The following is a 15,375-nucleotide window of genomic DNA, read 5'->3' on the forward strand; positions in this document are numbered from 1 at the left end:
CTGAGTTTATTTTTAAATCCACCCAGTTGGGACACTTTTTTATATGCAGTACTTTCATGCAATGCTTGAAAGTACTTGTACTAAAAGTATGAGCAGTATAAATATCACGTTTCATTGAAACTGTTCATACTGTTAATACGAGTGATTTCAAACTTAAAAGCAAAATACCGTATGGAGTTTTACTAACCTTAGACAACTGCCGACGCACCCTGTATGTACAAGGCCGACTGCCAATCGGGAAAACGCTAACTGAAGAATTTTCCCGGCTGAAGCCGAAACGAATTAAAACTGGGCAAGCGCTTCATCAGTCGTAGTCTCAAGCACACGCACAATGGCCGACTATCCACGATTACCGACGTAACGACGGTCGAGTTAAGTCGGGCAGTGCAGAGCCGTAAATATACGGCTCTGGGGCAGTGATCTGCCTGGCGCCACCTATTTTCAATGTTGACAGGGTAACCAGTCATCTGCCTGGCGCCACCTATTTCGATGTTGACAAGGTATCCGTAGTCGATGATTATACTTATCTATTATTACGTCACGAGGCCATTTGTTGATACATCTATTCTATTGTACTCGGAATGTAGCAGTTGGATCTTAGCCGAGCCAATCTACTATACATCATACCATCGAATGTTTTAGGGGATTCAAGTTTTGATTATCGTTTACCGACCGACATCTTTGGAATAATATTTCACTTTTGTTTCGATCAATTAATTTCTTCTCCACTTTCTTCTTAAGGAAGCGCAATTGCCTATATAGTTGCAAAACGAAACAAAAACATGAAGCTACAACTACTCACGTTGTTTAACATTCTTTTGTGTGTGTTTTGTACTTGGGTTGTAAAATCTCAAGCAACGTTACCGTTAGACATAGTCAACCAAGTACCGGTAACTGACAAACCCACAACGGACGTTAATGACGTAGAAGAAGATGCTACAACGCCAGAGGCTGGACTGCCTACCCTGGCTAGCATTCAGTACCTAGAGGAATTATATTCAACCAATGATGGATTACCTAATGAATGCCGCAGAGGTAAGTCTGAAACATTAACACACCATATAGGATTAGGGGAGGGGGTTAATTTCCTTTTGTCAAGTGAAGAGGACTTAAATCCATGTACCGATAGTGTATATGAATCTTAATATTTCCCAAGTATAGAATAAAAGCCTCCCCATGCACCTCCACTGCCTCCCCCCCCCACTACTCCCCTACACACACGAAACACAAACAACCTGTTATGTGTTGTGCTATTTTGGTATGAAGTTTTGAAAAAACCTTTTCACTTTTTGTTTTGAGGGAGGGGGGGGGGGCGTCGAAGTTTAGGACACCGACCCATTTAAGGATAATGATAAACTGGAGAGAAGTTTGGTTGGGGTGGGAGGTGTGGGGGGGGGGGGTGATAAGGGGCGATGAATAATGTACTTTTGATAGGTTCCAGGCTGTACCTGCGAGATTCTAACTTGACGGCCTCTTTCTATAGTAAGAAATCAGACAATATACAGTTATAACTTTACCTTCAAAATCAGGGGAAATTGTTTTAGTTTGTAGATTTTCTTTCTTGAAAAGGTAACAACATATGGATGCAATGACATAAGAAGATGTTGCTTGTCGCTAATTTTTCAACTTTGATTCGAAATTGACCTATAGCACATGTAATCCAATAAATTAATTTTTTAATGACGTTCTTGCCGCGGGTCCTTTTATTTTCCTATCCATTGTAATTTTTACCGAAAAACCAAGAAAATGTAGGGAAAAAACAGTACGTGAACCAATATAAAGTCTATTTAATGAGTTTGCTTCATTGGTGTTACAACATATTGAGGTAGTTTGGCACTTTTATAAGCGTCACATATTATCACAATTTCTCGAAGCCTGTAACACGTAGGCGTATACCTGTGCCAAGAGCATAAAAGAGTCGGGACGGAACTGGTGTTATTGTTCTTAACTGTTACATAACTGCACCCTTTTCGGGTTTGATACTTGATCATAACGTATGAAAGCATAACCTTAACTTGATGAGCGTATATTACCACACATTAACGACTCCAAGTTTAAACCGATATTTTACGTAAACGAAGAAAGTATTACCGATTGTTGTTCCTAAACATGTCTTACATTGCAACCTTACACAAAACTTATTCTCAGACACAGACAAGAACTCTACATTAATTTTATTATTCTGAAACGTCATTGTGTCGAACGACTCCAGTTTAATGTTAGTCTCGGAGGTCATATGAGGGGAGTGCCGTCGTGGGAGGGGATGATCTCGGACTGCCCATTCAACAAGAGGGGGAGGGGGGAGGTATCAAGTCATTTCACTTTATTCACCTGCTAAAAGTCATCCCATTCAGTTTGTTGTGAAATAAGATAAAAAATCTAGTACATACGTGGTACATAATCAACAATTGTTCATTTTTCGGTTTATATATACTCAACTGTTCATCAACCTGTCAGCCGCAAATTCGGAGGTGTGTCTAATGTAATCATGTACTTTGGTGGGGAGGAGATGGGAGAGAGAGGAGGTTATAATGCAAACAATCACCATAACAACCACCTCTTGAATAAAGTATTGCAAACTGCTGGATCACCTCAGCAAGCATACTTTTCGAACTGAAAACACATATTACAAAACATTTACTGTTATATCATCGCAGAACTTGAAGATGCGACAGTATAGGCTACAATATTGTCCTAGTCATATGTAGTTCTGGTCATTTTTACACGTTCACTACCGTAAAATATCAATAACTGATGGATCAGAAGTGGTTTTAATTTTCCTTGGAGTGAGTCTACTTCACTTTTCTCCTCTCTCTTTAGGTTCATGGAATCTGGTTTATACTTTGGGCTAAGTGTCACTGCGGAATTCAAAAAGTTTAAAATTTAACCGGATAAACCCTTGAAGATTAAAAACGCTAAGATAAAAGCAAGAGGGTTAAAAAGGAACCTTTGTAACTTAATAGCCTACAAGAGTAGGGAGTAAGTACTGCGTGCTAGCCATTTACCTACTAAATAAATAAACCTAACGAGTTAAAACCACTCTCGAGATTGTCAGGAATTTGTCTAAGCAGAACAAGAAGAACTGAAACGAAGAAAGCTTGGTGGTTTTATGAGGCGATTGATGCAATGGTATAGTGCCAACCGGGTAAATGATGGTAGCCATAACGACGATTGCGCTAATTGCGCATGCACCGTACGCATCGGTGACGTCATAACAATATCTCTGGTTGGGGTTTTGTAACTCTGCACTAAACTTACCATGATTATTTAAGTATTCTGGAGTTCACAAATTACGTAATGGATAGGCTACTTCCTTTGGTCAATCTACCTTTTGATGCATACAAGTACCCTAAAACCTCAACAACAAAAACTACTTAACGCAAATTTAGGCCATAACTTCGAATATTTGCTTTAATATGTATATTTCGTTAAAATTAGTTCTGTCACCGTTGCGTTTGGAACAATAATTTACTCGACCATTTTGCTAAATCTAATCTGAAATAATTCTAAACTATGTGACCACGTGACTATAGAGACCATTCATATTGCACAATGCATCTGTTCCACTGCATGCTGGAATGTATAGCGGAACGTGTATAAGTATTGCAGCATACATTATGCATTTAACCAATATTATGATACAGGGTGTGATAAGTTTGCCTTTGCATGTCTGTATAGTGTATAAAGTGCTACACTCATTGTTTTCATTTTTCCTTTGTTTTCACACCACCTTTATTATCATAACCTAAGAATAGCTACACGATGTAGGTTACCATAAACCAGTTCCAGGAATTGTTAACCGAATCGCATTATTTTCTTCAGGACTATTTTTGGTTTATCTTTTAGAGTTTGCTGATCTTATCTTTGTGTGCAGGGATCTTTACTTTAATTCGTCTTTAAAGTATGAACATTTGTGCCAAACAACCTTCAAATTCTAAAATGAGATTTTCTCGTTAAGTTGACAGACTCACACAGAAACGTGTTGTGGATCCAAATAATCGCATCACAGATGGAATAAACACGCGGGATTCTTTTTTTAAGGTCAAAATTGTGACGTTATAACGTTTGAGACTGCGGGATAGCTTATATCACTGGCATAGCCATGGATTTGGGGGTGGGGGGAGGGTGGCACTAAGAAAGTTTCTTGCCTAGCAAAGAGAATTTTGATGGTAAGATATCCTCCGTTCCCTTCCCCATTTGGTGCCTGTAGTAATTCTAAATTTCGGGTTCTTTCAGCAGAGTTTGATATATTTAATTGATTATCTTGATTAAGCCATTAGTTAAAGGTGAACGTGTCTGTAATTCTGGTAAAGCGATGTTTGTGGTTTGTGGTGGTTTTATTTTATTTGTCATGAGCTATTATTGTATTTTATGTTAGCCTTCCTTTGTTTTTCTGGTAGGCCGAGGTTATTTTTTGCTACTCTGCGGCGTCAGAGCTGTTTGTCTAACAGTTCTTAGTTGTTTATGTGAGGTAAAGTCAAGAAGCAGATTAACTGTATAATTATCTTTGATCATGCAGCTGGTCATATATCTATAAATAACTTGAATAGAATCAGCTTGGTAAAGCTTAACTTTTTCCATGGTTTACATAATCTAACATTTCTGTCTGTTTGTTTGAAATGCTATGACTTTTAAATTACAGGAATGTCCCTTTCAATTTTGAGTAGTGTTACGTTCCCCAGTACAACAGATTTATAGGTTGACTGAGGTATACTGTCACGTGCTACTGGGAGCCTGGCGGGAACCTGTGCGTGTAAGCGTATGTATATATATATATATATATTTATATATATATATATATATATATATATATATATATATATATATATATATATATATATATATATATATATATATATAATAAGTGTGTGTGTGTGTGCGTATGGGGCACGGATGTTTATGATTGTCTCAATTATCACATAACGTATCAAATTTGTACAAATCAAATTGAAGCAGAACTATCAGATCACACATGCTCAGAAAGATTATTCATATGTTTTTTACATATTCATATTTTACAGGTCTGTGATATTCAGTTTTATTGAATGTTGATATTATTTCGATTACTTGTCTGTTTTGTGTTATTAACAACAGCCCCCCCCCCCCCCAGTGAAAATGTGGAGGGGCGGAAGTATCATTCCGCCCCCCGGTTCGCAAGTCAGAAAACCCCTTTTTCATTTCCAAATGAGAAGAAAAATCTCATTTGGAGCACCAAATTGCATCTAAGGCCAGGTGAAAATACAAAATTAAGTTTACAAAATGGAGTGGGTGTTGAAGTGTGCTATATTGCACCAAATTGCATCTGAGGCCACCTGGAAATGCAAAAAATTCCAAAGGACCCCTCCCCCAGGCCGGCCATCAGTCTTCAGCCCCCCCCCCCCCCACTCAAAAGTACCTTCCTACGCCACTGTGTGTTAACTATTTACAGATTGAACTTGTTCATTGAGTCGGTCTGTATAGGTTTAGATTTTTCCTCAGAAGTATCACAGTTATATATTTCTGTTCCAGATATTTGTGAACCAAGTAACACCTCGGATTACAAAGGTGACATCCTGTGGGATTGGACTCTTGCTGGCCATTATGCCGTTGTTCCATGTCCTAATGGTGGATGGAATGCTAAAAATACCGAAGCCGTGGCCTACAGGTTAGTTTAAACAAGGTTTTACTTAGCTGGTTTAGGGAGTTGTTCTTTACAAAGATCTCTGTCATATAAAGCCAAAGTTTATCAGCAAACCGCTGCTCCGTCCGAGAAAGAATGTGTTAATCGCCACCGTCCTTGATCTGAGCAGGAATTAGTGGGACATCACTTTAGAGTTTAGCATATAACATAATTTACTTTTATAAATTTGTCTTTTATACTTGGATGTTTTTTGTTAATATTTCGTAGACCGTGTCATCCTCCTTACAACATTAAACATTCTCTCTGGATGACTTATTTCGGTGCCTATTGGGGTGACCCAGTTACCGATCAGTGCAGATGGTCCTCAGAAACAACAAATCAACTTTTGGAACTCAAGGATGAATTGGCGTTAATTATTCAACAAATGGTAATTATATTATGGTATAGTCATACATATTCATGACCACAGTTTATGCTCAGCACACATGATGTAAATATACGATCATATACGATTAGGCGTCTGTGTACATGGCCATTAAGGTATCTGCTAGTTGGTACAAATTGTCAATGTTATTACCACTCTGACACTGTCCTTTCATATCATGCTACAAAACACTGTACTGACTCGTATTGACAAGTCCGTAACCCTTTATCTTAAAGAGACTCATTGTATTAATACTGCTTATACTGTCAGTATGAATGCTTTGAAGCGTGATATGATAGTACATATTAGTTGTACAAACTTGGCGAGGATCTGTATAAACCAATTAGCATATAAATTTCTGTTTGCAACAGTTCAGTCATCAAGTGACTCCTATGCTGGTTCGCAACTGGTTGCATCTTACAAGCAAACGTAATGTTGTTATTGTTGATGTTTTGTTTGAAATATATTTTGAAATTTTGAGACGTTCAAGACTTTTTTTCTCAAAGTTCAGTAATTAAAGTCATCCCTGATATTTGTTTTCCAATCTAATTTTAACAGATAGAAAATAAATCTAGCAACATTTCTAGCATATTGGACATTCTTAAAGAGGCTAACTTGGTCTTGAGATTTGCGCGGGAAATGACAGCTCAAGATGTGGGATACACTGCTTCAATCGCCGAAATGAGTGTCCAATCCGCCATTGAGGGTGTATATCTGCTAGACAGAACAATAGGAAGAGAGGTGGTTAAACTAGCCGATAAATTGCTAGACGTGGACAATCGAGTCTTGCAGGAGGCAGAAGATGCATGTTTAAGGTAAACGATTACGTAATATCTGTCCTTGTGCATGGGGCCCGACCTGGACCTCGACATAGCTGCATAGTTACTTGTAATACAACTAGATTCAATAGACGGTAAAGGTTTAACCATAGGCGTAGGAGGCGGGGGCCTGGGGTGGGGCTGCAGCCCCCAACCAATTTTTTTGGTGAAAATTCGGGCAATATGCTAAGAATTTTTCGGGCACCTACTGAAAGAAAACTAATTTGAAATAATTTAAAAATAATAAATGTGTTTTTCAATGGTTAAACTGATGTTATTATTATCATTATTATTGTAACTAATTCCCCAATAATTATAACCAATATGGAAGGGTAATAATACGGCAAATGATTGTATGTTATTGGCATGCGATGTAATAACCGATGCATGCCTATATGATATGCACATTAACATGTTGAACGCGCGCGGAGCGAGCGAAAAATGTTGGTTAAATTTTTCGGGCAAGTCGTTACAGCCCCCCCCCCCCCCCAAATAAAATTGGGCTCCTACGCCTATGGGATTAACTGTCTATTTTATTCATTCTTTCTTCGTCAACAGTATTGCCAACACGTTACAAGATTACGCAGGCAATGTAGCGTTAAGTCTGTTACAGGCGGACAGCGTTAAACATTTCACCAAAAATGTGTACGTAGAAGTCTACCAAACTAGATGGGAAATAAGTCAACTGCCAGTTTTGAAATGGTTCTTTCATAAAGATGAGAATTCCACCTCATCGGATCCCGTTATTTCAATCTCCATCCCTTTTACCAGGAATGCTACCCCTCCAGAAGACCAGCCTGGTAAGCCTATACAAATTATCAATATGGTAACATTAGTATATATCAACTATATATGATGGGGGGGGGGGAGGGGGAATTTTTTTAAATTTTCTTCGAGGACCAGAGAAATGCATCGGTTGGAGCAAATGGCCAGAAAGAAACAAAATGACATTAGATGGAGTAACGTGTGGGTTATAGCTGGTTGGGTGCTCAAAAATGGGTCCGCATACCCCGATTATTGGAAGCTTGTGATCCGATGTATTTTACGCGCGCTTGATTGTTCTGTATAACTAGTCGATATGTCCTTAACTAATACACGTGTCAGGCACACATATAATGCTGCATAATATTTTAGGCATAGAAATTCAACGCCATTAAGGAGAATACTAAATCGAATGGAAAGTCAAGAAAATGTAAATGCCCTTTTATGAGATTATATATTAAAATATTAAAGTGCATAGTTTTGTTTCTATGTTTTCGAACATTTCTAGGATGACATTAAATGCCGATATTTTCTTAATCTTTCTTTACCTTTATTTTTCAAGGTGATTCCTCTGCCGACCCTATCAAGTCTAACAATGGTTTTCCATTCCGTACCGCATCAGTAGTTTATTACTCCAGTAAATTCTTTAATGTAAATCAACAAGTTTCTTTAGCGGAAGATAATGCAGTAGTTTACGTACATATCTATCAAAATGGCGAAGTCGTCGACAGCTTACAGAATCCAGTCTCAGTGACGTTTTACCACCCTCAATCGACTTGGGTAAGTCTTACTGTGGCATCACTCCACACTAAATACACTACACTCACCCTTATTCTATACAAAGGCGCTCTGGGAATTTACATCTTTGTCAATTTTGCTCAGTTATTACGTAATTGTCATATGAGTGGTGGGGGAGTGGGGTAGGGAGGGGGTGGGATAGAGTGGGGAGTGACGCTGTGCGAAAGTTACTTGAATGCGCAAGCTCCAACCCCCCCCCCCCCTCCACAACGGAAATACTGGTTGATCAATTGATTGGAATTGTTGTGCATTTACATTACTTTAGTTGTTTTACGAAGTGACTAAGTGCATTATTTAAGGTTAGCTTAATTATAAAATTCATTTACAGGGTGCGAAAGACGTAGCGTGTAGTGCAGCTTCCATCACGCCAGACCAAAATGACAGTCAGATGAGCGATTTTCGTCCTGGTAAGCATTAGGTTGCTATAAAATAATACAAAATATCAAAACTCTTTGTGAAATATTTGTCCTTATGATTTGATTTGAACAATAGTTGATTACGATCTATCAAATTTTCATTTTCAATCTTTTTTTGTGTATCATGCATGGGTATTATTAATTTTTAATTATAAATTTTACATACAATATTTATTGATAAGAATTAGTGTCTTAGTGAATTAGTGTGAATTATTTTGCATAAATGAAAAGCTATAATTTAATAATATATCATAATTTCACAGTGGGTATCACCTGGTCTCCATTGGATTGTACGTTGAATGTTACAAATTTGAACTTTACAACCTGTATATGCCGCGTACTGGATCTATTAGCTGTTGTACGTGAAGTTATGCCGACACCAAGAACAGTGAGTACAACAAACATGCATAATCACATGTTGTTATAATACTAATGAATATTCAACACATTATCCTTTGGATAAATCATAAAATGCATGCCTAGTAAATGTGAGAACGAGTCGAAGTAGGTCACCTTATTATCACAGTTCTCATTTTTTTTTGAAGTGCGCGTGCGCGCTAAAATATTGACATTACTGGACAAGTGGACGACACCTACATTACTGAGACGTTGAAACTTAGAGTTTCATATAGTCTCTGTACATTTGTAGTTTCAGAGGCTAACTGTGCAGCCAACTTATTCTGAGCCTGTCACGGCGCTTACAAGCGCTTACAAGCGCCCTCACTTTGTAGGTACCTACAGGACTATACTCCCTGGTGTGTTGTCCGCCCAAAAAAATATGACCATGAACAACAGAAAAGTTCTTCCTAATATTGCAGGCACTCTACGTGAACTACAATACTGCGTATTTGCAAACAAATGCAGTTCTAGTTTTTCTTTCTTTTCATTTTTCTACAGACCACTAAAGCGCCTCCACCAGATCCGATGGCTTTCATTGTAAGTATATTACCATGTAGCTTATATGTAAAACAACGCAGGTCAATAGAAGGGTAATATTCTTCTGCATATTTAGTTGCTCATCAACTATCCTACATGTTTTTTAAAATAAAATAAAATGTTTTTTGTTGTTTGATAGATGCACAAAAAAGGTTTCACTTCGTTAATGTTTCTGTATTTCTAATAAAGCAAAACATATATAGTCACATCGTCACAAATACTGAAAAGGACAAAGTCTAAATTTGCATTAAATGAGTAAATGAAGTGATGTGATGCCGGTGGGGTGAGATGGAGAGTGGGGTGTGATGTAATATGATGGGGGTGGGGTGAGGTAGGGTAGAATTACCGTGGTGAGGAGCAGAGTACAGAAAATGTTCGATTTATGTATATAGTTTTGTTTGACGTGAGATGATGTCAAGTGTTACACACATTTGTTGCTTATACTATTTTTTATCGGCTTGACACATGAGTATCGTTCATGGAACGCCGTGATAAAAGTGTTGCCTCATAATGATAGAGGTCATATATACATCTTTCAGTTAATATCGCACGTACGGTATTACGTCACCAGTGGGTGCTTACATTTATTATTACTCCATACACCTGTAAGGCATGACACATTTTCCTTGTTTCGTATCTTCACATGCAGGGTATTCCGTATTCTCGAGCTTTATCTATAACAAGTTACATCGGTTACGCCATCTCCATCCTAAGTCTCACGTTTACCTTGACTACTTACTCCCTCTTCAAGTAAGTATAATATATCTATGGCATTGACGTCATATCGCGACGTATTATTTGAACTGCACTTAATAAGTCATTTCCATACTTGAAGCGGGTTGCATGAATTGTCAATCTATAGATGACTTTCTTTCCTCTATCGCGTTGAAGACATAAAATCTTGAAATGAAAGATGAGTCAAGACCAAGAGATGATAATGGCCGTATTTGTTTGTTTGTTTTGTTATTTGTTTGTTGGTTTTTTTTCCGGCGGAATATGGCCCGCAGGCTGTCCACCAAACATGAAGGGTAAAATTACCCTGATATTGATTTTTTTCATTCATATTATCGCATTGCCCTGAGAAAAAAGGTGTAAACGTGTGATTAGAGGTATATGCTGTTATTGGTTGAGGGTGCATTGTAAGATATTTCTTGTTTATTTGTAGTGATTTTCAAACACTTTTTTACTCCCGCCCGGCTTCTCCCCCTGGCCAAACGTTCCCTACTCCACTCGCTATAATTCACTCGCTGTAATTCACTCGCTATAATATCACAAGCAAACATGACTATGAATACTGGCTGACAAACGTTTGCAAATTTTGTTCATGTTTTTAGAAAAGTGAGAAGAGGGCGCCCAACATTAATATTGGTGAATCTGTGTGTTGCAGTGTTGCTATTGGTAACTGTTCTTCTGACGGCTGTATCGTTTTGCCATACCCGGAATGGATGCCGCATAGCCAACATACTCCGTGTTTATTTCATCCTAGTATCCATGATGTGGAATGGTGTAGAAGCGGTCCACATGTACCTAGCCCTTGTTAAGGTCTTCACTTCATATACGTCACATTTTGTTCTTAAAGCTGGAATAATTACATGGGGTAAGTGGATGATGATACCCCCCCCCCCCACCCTTCATCACACCCTTTATTTAACTTCTATATGAAACGCTGGCTGCTTTCGAAACAATGGAGTATATATTATTGATGAGAAATGTTGGCTTCCAGAACAAACAGTTCACGATTTTTGTTGCTAAATCCAGGAATGCCGTGATGTATAGTTAAGTGTATATACCCTTTTTACCACACAGAATGAAACGTATATGCTTGAATTTTTAGTACACGAAATTCGTACATATTTTTATGATACTCTTTTCGACCATATAATTCTTAAATCATTTTGATATTTTCAGTCTATTTTATTTAAGAAAATTTTACATTTCTACTCCCTGTAGAAAAGGACATCAAAGAAATTCTCAGATTTTTTTCATTCCTACGTACATGATGTTTGTTATCTCTCCTCCAGGAATTCCTATGTTGTACGTATTAATACCTGTGGCCGTCAATGTAGGCTATTTCGATGGCACGGTGGTTGACTGTTCGTTCGCCTGCTACTTATCTGATACAGCTTTCTATTTTGTATTCCTTCTCCCGATGGTCGTAATAATGATATTTAACAGTGTGGTCTTTGGCATGGTACTCAGAGTCATCAACCGAATTTACAGTAATGGTACGTGAAAGACTCCATATACTTACAATTTTACATACCATTCTTTAGGACTACCCTAAACTCGTGATATCAACCGATTCACATGCTAGTATACATTATTATAGTACTGTAATATTTAAAAATTAACACTATTATTGTTATCATAATTGTTATATTATATTGTATGATAATAATATAATAAAATAACATCCACAATAATATTGTTGCATATAATATTATTGCATGATACTTTATGTGAATCGGGTGGCAATCATAGCAACAGACTGCCAAGTTCCCCGGAACTATAGCAAGGACCATTAAAACAGCGCTCTCAACATGTAATCCCGGTTGTAGATCCCTTAATATATAAGTGAAGTTTTTTTTTCACTCAAAAAGGCACAATTATCCAGTAGGTTGTATAAAGAGTTAAAGGCAAAAGTTAGTCCCAATTGTTGATTACTTATACATACAATTCCTACGTTTATTTCATACACATACTTCGTAGATGTATAGGCCTATCTAGTCATACATATACTTCCTACATACACTTCACACATACATTTCATACATGTACTTCATATTTATACTTCATACACATACTTCATACATATATACTTCATACATACATGTGCTTCATACGTATACTTCATACACATATTTCATAAATGTTCTTCATACGTTTACTTCATACGTGTTCTTCATACATATATTTCATACATGTTCTTTATACGTATATTTCATACATATATTTCATACATGTACTTCATAGATGTACTTCATACATTTACTTCATACATATATTTCATACATATACTTCATACATATATGTTCTTCATACGTATACTTCATTCATATATTTTATACATGTTCTTCATACTTTTATATTCTTCATGGTGAGCTATATTTCATATCAGTACTGAGATGTTTGATTTTTTTACCTTTTCTACCACTTCAGATGGGAGAAGATCAAAGCTTAGTCAACTACGGGGCGCTGTTGCCTTGATGGTTCTACTGGGGTTAACCTGGTCCCTCGGAGCTGCCTCTGCAGCGAACTACAGACAGTATGATAACGATGACCCTCCGGTAACTGCTATTGCACTTCAGGTAAACCCATCATCACTTGAAATAATAAATTCAGACACACTAGCAAGTTTAGAGGAGGGGTGGGGTGGGGTGGGGTAGGGTAGGGTGTGCACATAAAAGTATATTTCACTTCTCTGTTTTCTATGTTATTGGAACTTTAACCTGCATATCTGAAGCACATCTCAAAGTTAATTCTGGGGGACGGAAGAGGCGAGGGAGGGGGAGACTAGACCCCCCTCCTCCGCTTAGATATTTTGATTTGCATTAATGCCACACCTGCCTAAAAATGGGATATCCCAGTTGGACTTCTACAATACTGTATATTTTTTAATTAATATATCTTCTTTTTCTTCATTGCTCAGGCACTGTTCGTGATTTGCGTCGCTTTTCAAGGCTTCTTCATCTGTGTATTTCACTGCTTAAGGTATAGAGATGTCAGAGAGCAATGGTGGCAACTTATCAAAAAAGTAACAAAGATGTTATCACCCAACTGTAAACCGGATAAAATGGTCACATCCACTGCAGAGAATGCCTCATATGTAAACAATATTCCCGCAATTTGTGAAGAAATCTCAGTTGAAACATATGATACCAGACTTTAACCATTTGTGACTTCGTATGGGTTCTTGCGATGTCATATAAATGCGTGTGATGTCATATGAAATTGCGTAATGTGACGTAAATTTTGTAAGGTATGTCGTATGATTTTTTGAAATATCATATGATTTGCGCATGTGTAAATACTGTGACGAATGTGTTCAGAATGACGTAAACTAAACGTCACACGCTGTCCAGAAGTGTGCCAATTTGTGTTCATAAAGTTTTACACGATGCAACATGTTTTGCTACTTCTACGGAAGTGGATTGTTGGATACATGATGAAAGGTAACTGCTTCCGGGTCAGGGTCATACTTCTTGATCTAACCGAATCATCATGTCGTATTGATATCGGCACAATACCGATAGCCCTATTACGATGGATGAACCCAGAGCCGTATATAAAGGTTCTGTATATGAACCATATGTACCGACAGACATGATGTACCTACGCAAGAGAAAATAGTCACTCCTGGTGACAGAACTGGTTTCAATCAAGAAGCAGGGATATTGTCAACACATTTGAGTATCTGCACGCCCGTTGCAGGCCTGTGATGTGTTATAAGTTGCGTGGATATTATATTAAACTTCCCAATTTATCTGGGACTTCTGACGTTTTCCAATGTAGTATCACCGTGAATGATACTTAAGCACGTGGAAACTTCATGTCCAGGGGATGATCATTGTAGACGTATACGACAAAATATATAAGTTATTCAGGCCTGAGTAAACATAACTTGGAATCCTCCAATTGGTATCCAAAGCGAAGATATGAAGAAGAGGAAGGTGGTAGGGGAGCAGGGGAGACTGCGGAGCGAAAAGGAAGGGGGTAAAGATGTATCATGATGAGTAAGACGGGAAGGGAGGGGATATGGGGTAGGGAGGGGATATGGTATCGGGAGAAGAAGCGTTAGACATACTTCTTTCTTTAAAGGGCACCGCTTTTTCACAATGACGTGAAATTCCTAGGACGGTCAATTAAGTGTATTTTTCGTATTTCCAAAGAGGTCGAATTGGCGCTGCCGGGTTGTACAGGCCAATACCGCTTGCGGTGCGGGCATGTAAATAGCTACACCACTCAAGGTGTACAATTTTATGAATCATGTGCATAGCACGGAAAAAATGAGTGTTAAAGTTCTTTATTGTCATGTGATCACACCAGGAATGATATAAATAGATAAAGAAGTGAAAAAAATGTAGACATAAAATCTAATATATGATATTAAAATGTGTCTCCTCCACATGACTCCCTGACTTTGTTTAATTTCCTCTATCGATTACTCAGATCGGTCATTTATCATCGCGCTAGCAAACCATGCGGTAATCAGATTATAAAAGGATGGGGTATTGGTGCAACCATGATGGACATACATAAATAAGATTCTGAAAGGTTTCCGCCCTGGATATACCCATCTCATGTCACATAATTTGGACACCCCTCTTCCCCTCTCACCCTTTTGGTTCGCGATCACAATTATGTATGTTTCATTCAGTTTATGAATGACAAAAATGTGATGAAACCCGTCCCACCCACCCCCCCCCCCCATAAAATGAGATCAGAAAAGTCTTTTGTGCAACAACTCATCCTGAACCGTGCCGATTCCTACGTACATGTTTTTTGCCGAAAATCTAATCTTTAAAACCAGGTGCTGGTATGTCTCTATTAAAGGGCATTAATGGCTTAGGTTTATTAGAGAATTACCTGATAACTATTAGT

General features: G+C 37.9%; 1 protein-coding gene across 2 annotated transcripts; it reads left to right on the top strand.

Annotated features, from left to right (window-relative positions):
* Positions 1–602: 602 nt before the first annotated feature.
* LOC139958925 (adhesion G-protein coupled receptor G4-like) lies at positions 603–14,894 on the top strand. Of its 2 annotated transcripts, none has more exons than XM_071956368.1 (14): positions 603–1,035; positions 5,509–5,644; positions 5,888–6,047; positions 6,603–6,859; positions 7,421–7,662; positions 8,187–8,404; positions 8,751–8,829; positions 9,102–9,226; positions 9,736–9,774; positions 10,424–10,524; positions 11,109–11,371; positions 11,796–11,999; positions 12,934–13,082; positions 13,424–14,894. In XM_071956368.1, exons 1-14 carry the CDS (start codon positions 783–785, stop codon positions 13,661–13,663), a joined length of 2,466 nt encoding a protein of 821 aa, XP_071812469.1. In that variant the 5' UTR covers positions 603–782; the 3' UTR covers positions 13,664–14,894. The 2 variants fall into 2 exon arrangements, with proteins under 2 accessions (XP_071812469.1, XP_071812470.1); XM_071956369.1 differs by lacking the exon at positions 603–1,035 and adding an exon at positions 4,631–4,753.
* Positions 14,895–15,375: the final 481 nt, after the last annotated feature.

Source organism: Apostichopus japonicus, chromosome 18 (assembly GCF_037975245.1).
Source record: "Apostichopus japonicus isolate 1M-3 chromosome 18, ASM3797524v1, whole genome shotgun sequence".
In the NCBI taxonomy this organism is placed as follows: Eukaryota; Metazoa; Echinodermata; class Holothuroidea; order Aspidochirotida; family Stichopodidae; genus Apostichopus; species Apostichopus japonicus.

Excerpts from the sequence above, each read along its gene's own strand:
- LOC139958925 (XM_071956368.1), top strand. The coding sequence starts at position 783 with ATGAAGCTACAACTACTCACGTTGTTTAACATTCTTTTGTGTGTGTTT. Across the intron at positions 6,860-7,420 it reads GCAGAAGATGCATGTTTAAG|TATTGCCAACACGTTACAAG; the intron begins GTAAACGATTAC and ends CTTCGTCAACAG. Across the intron at positions 12,000-12,933 it reads CAACCGAATTTACAGTAATG|ATGGGAGAAGATCAAAGCTT; the intron begins GTACGTGAAAGA and ends CTACCACTTCAG.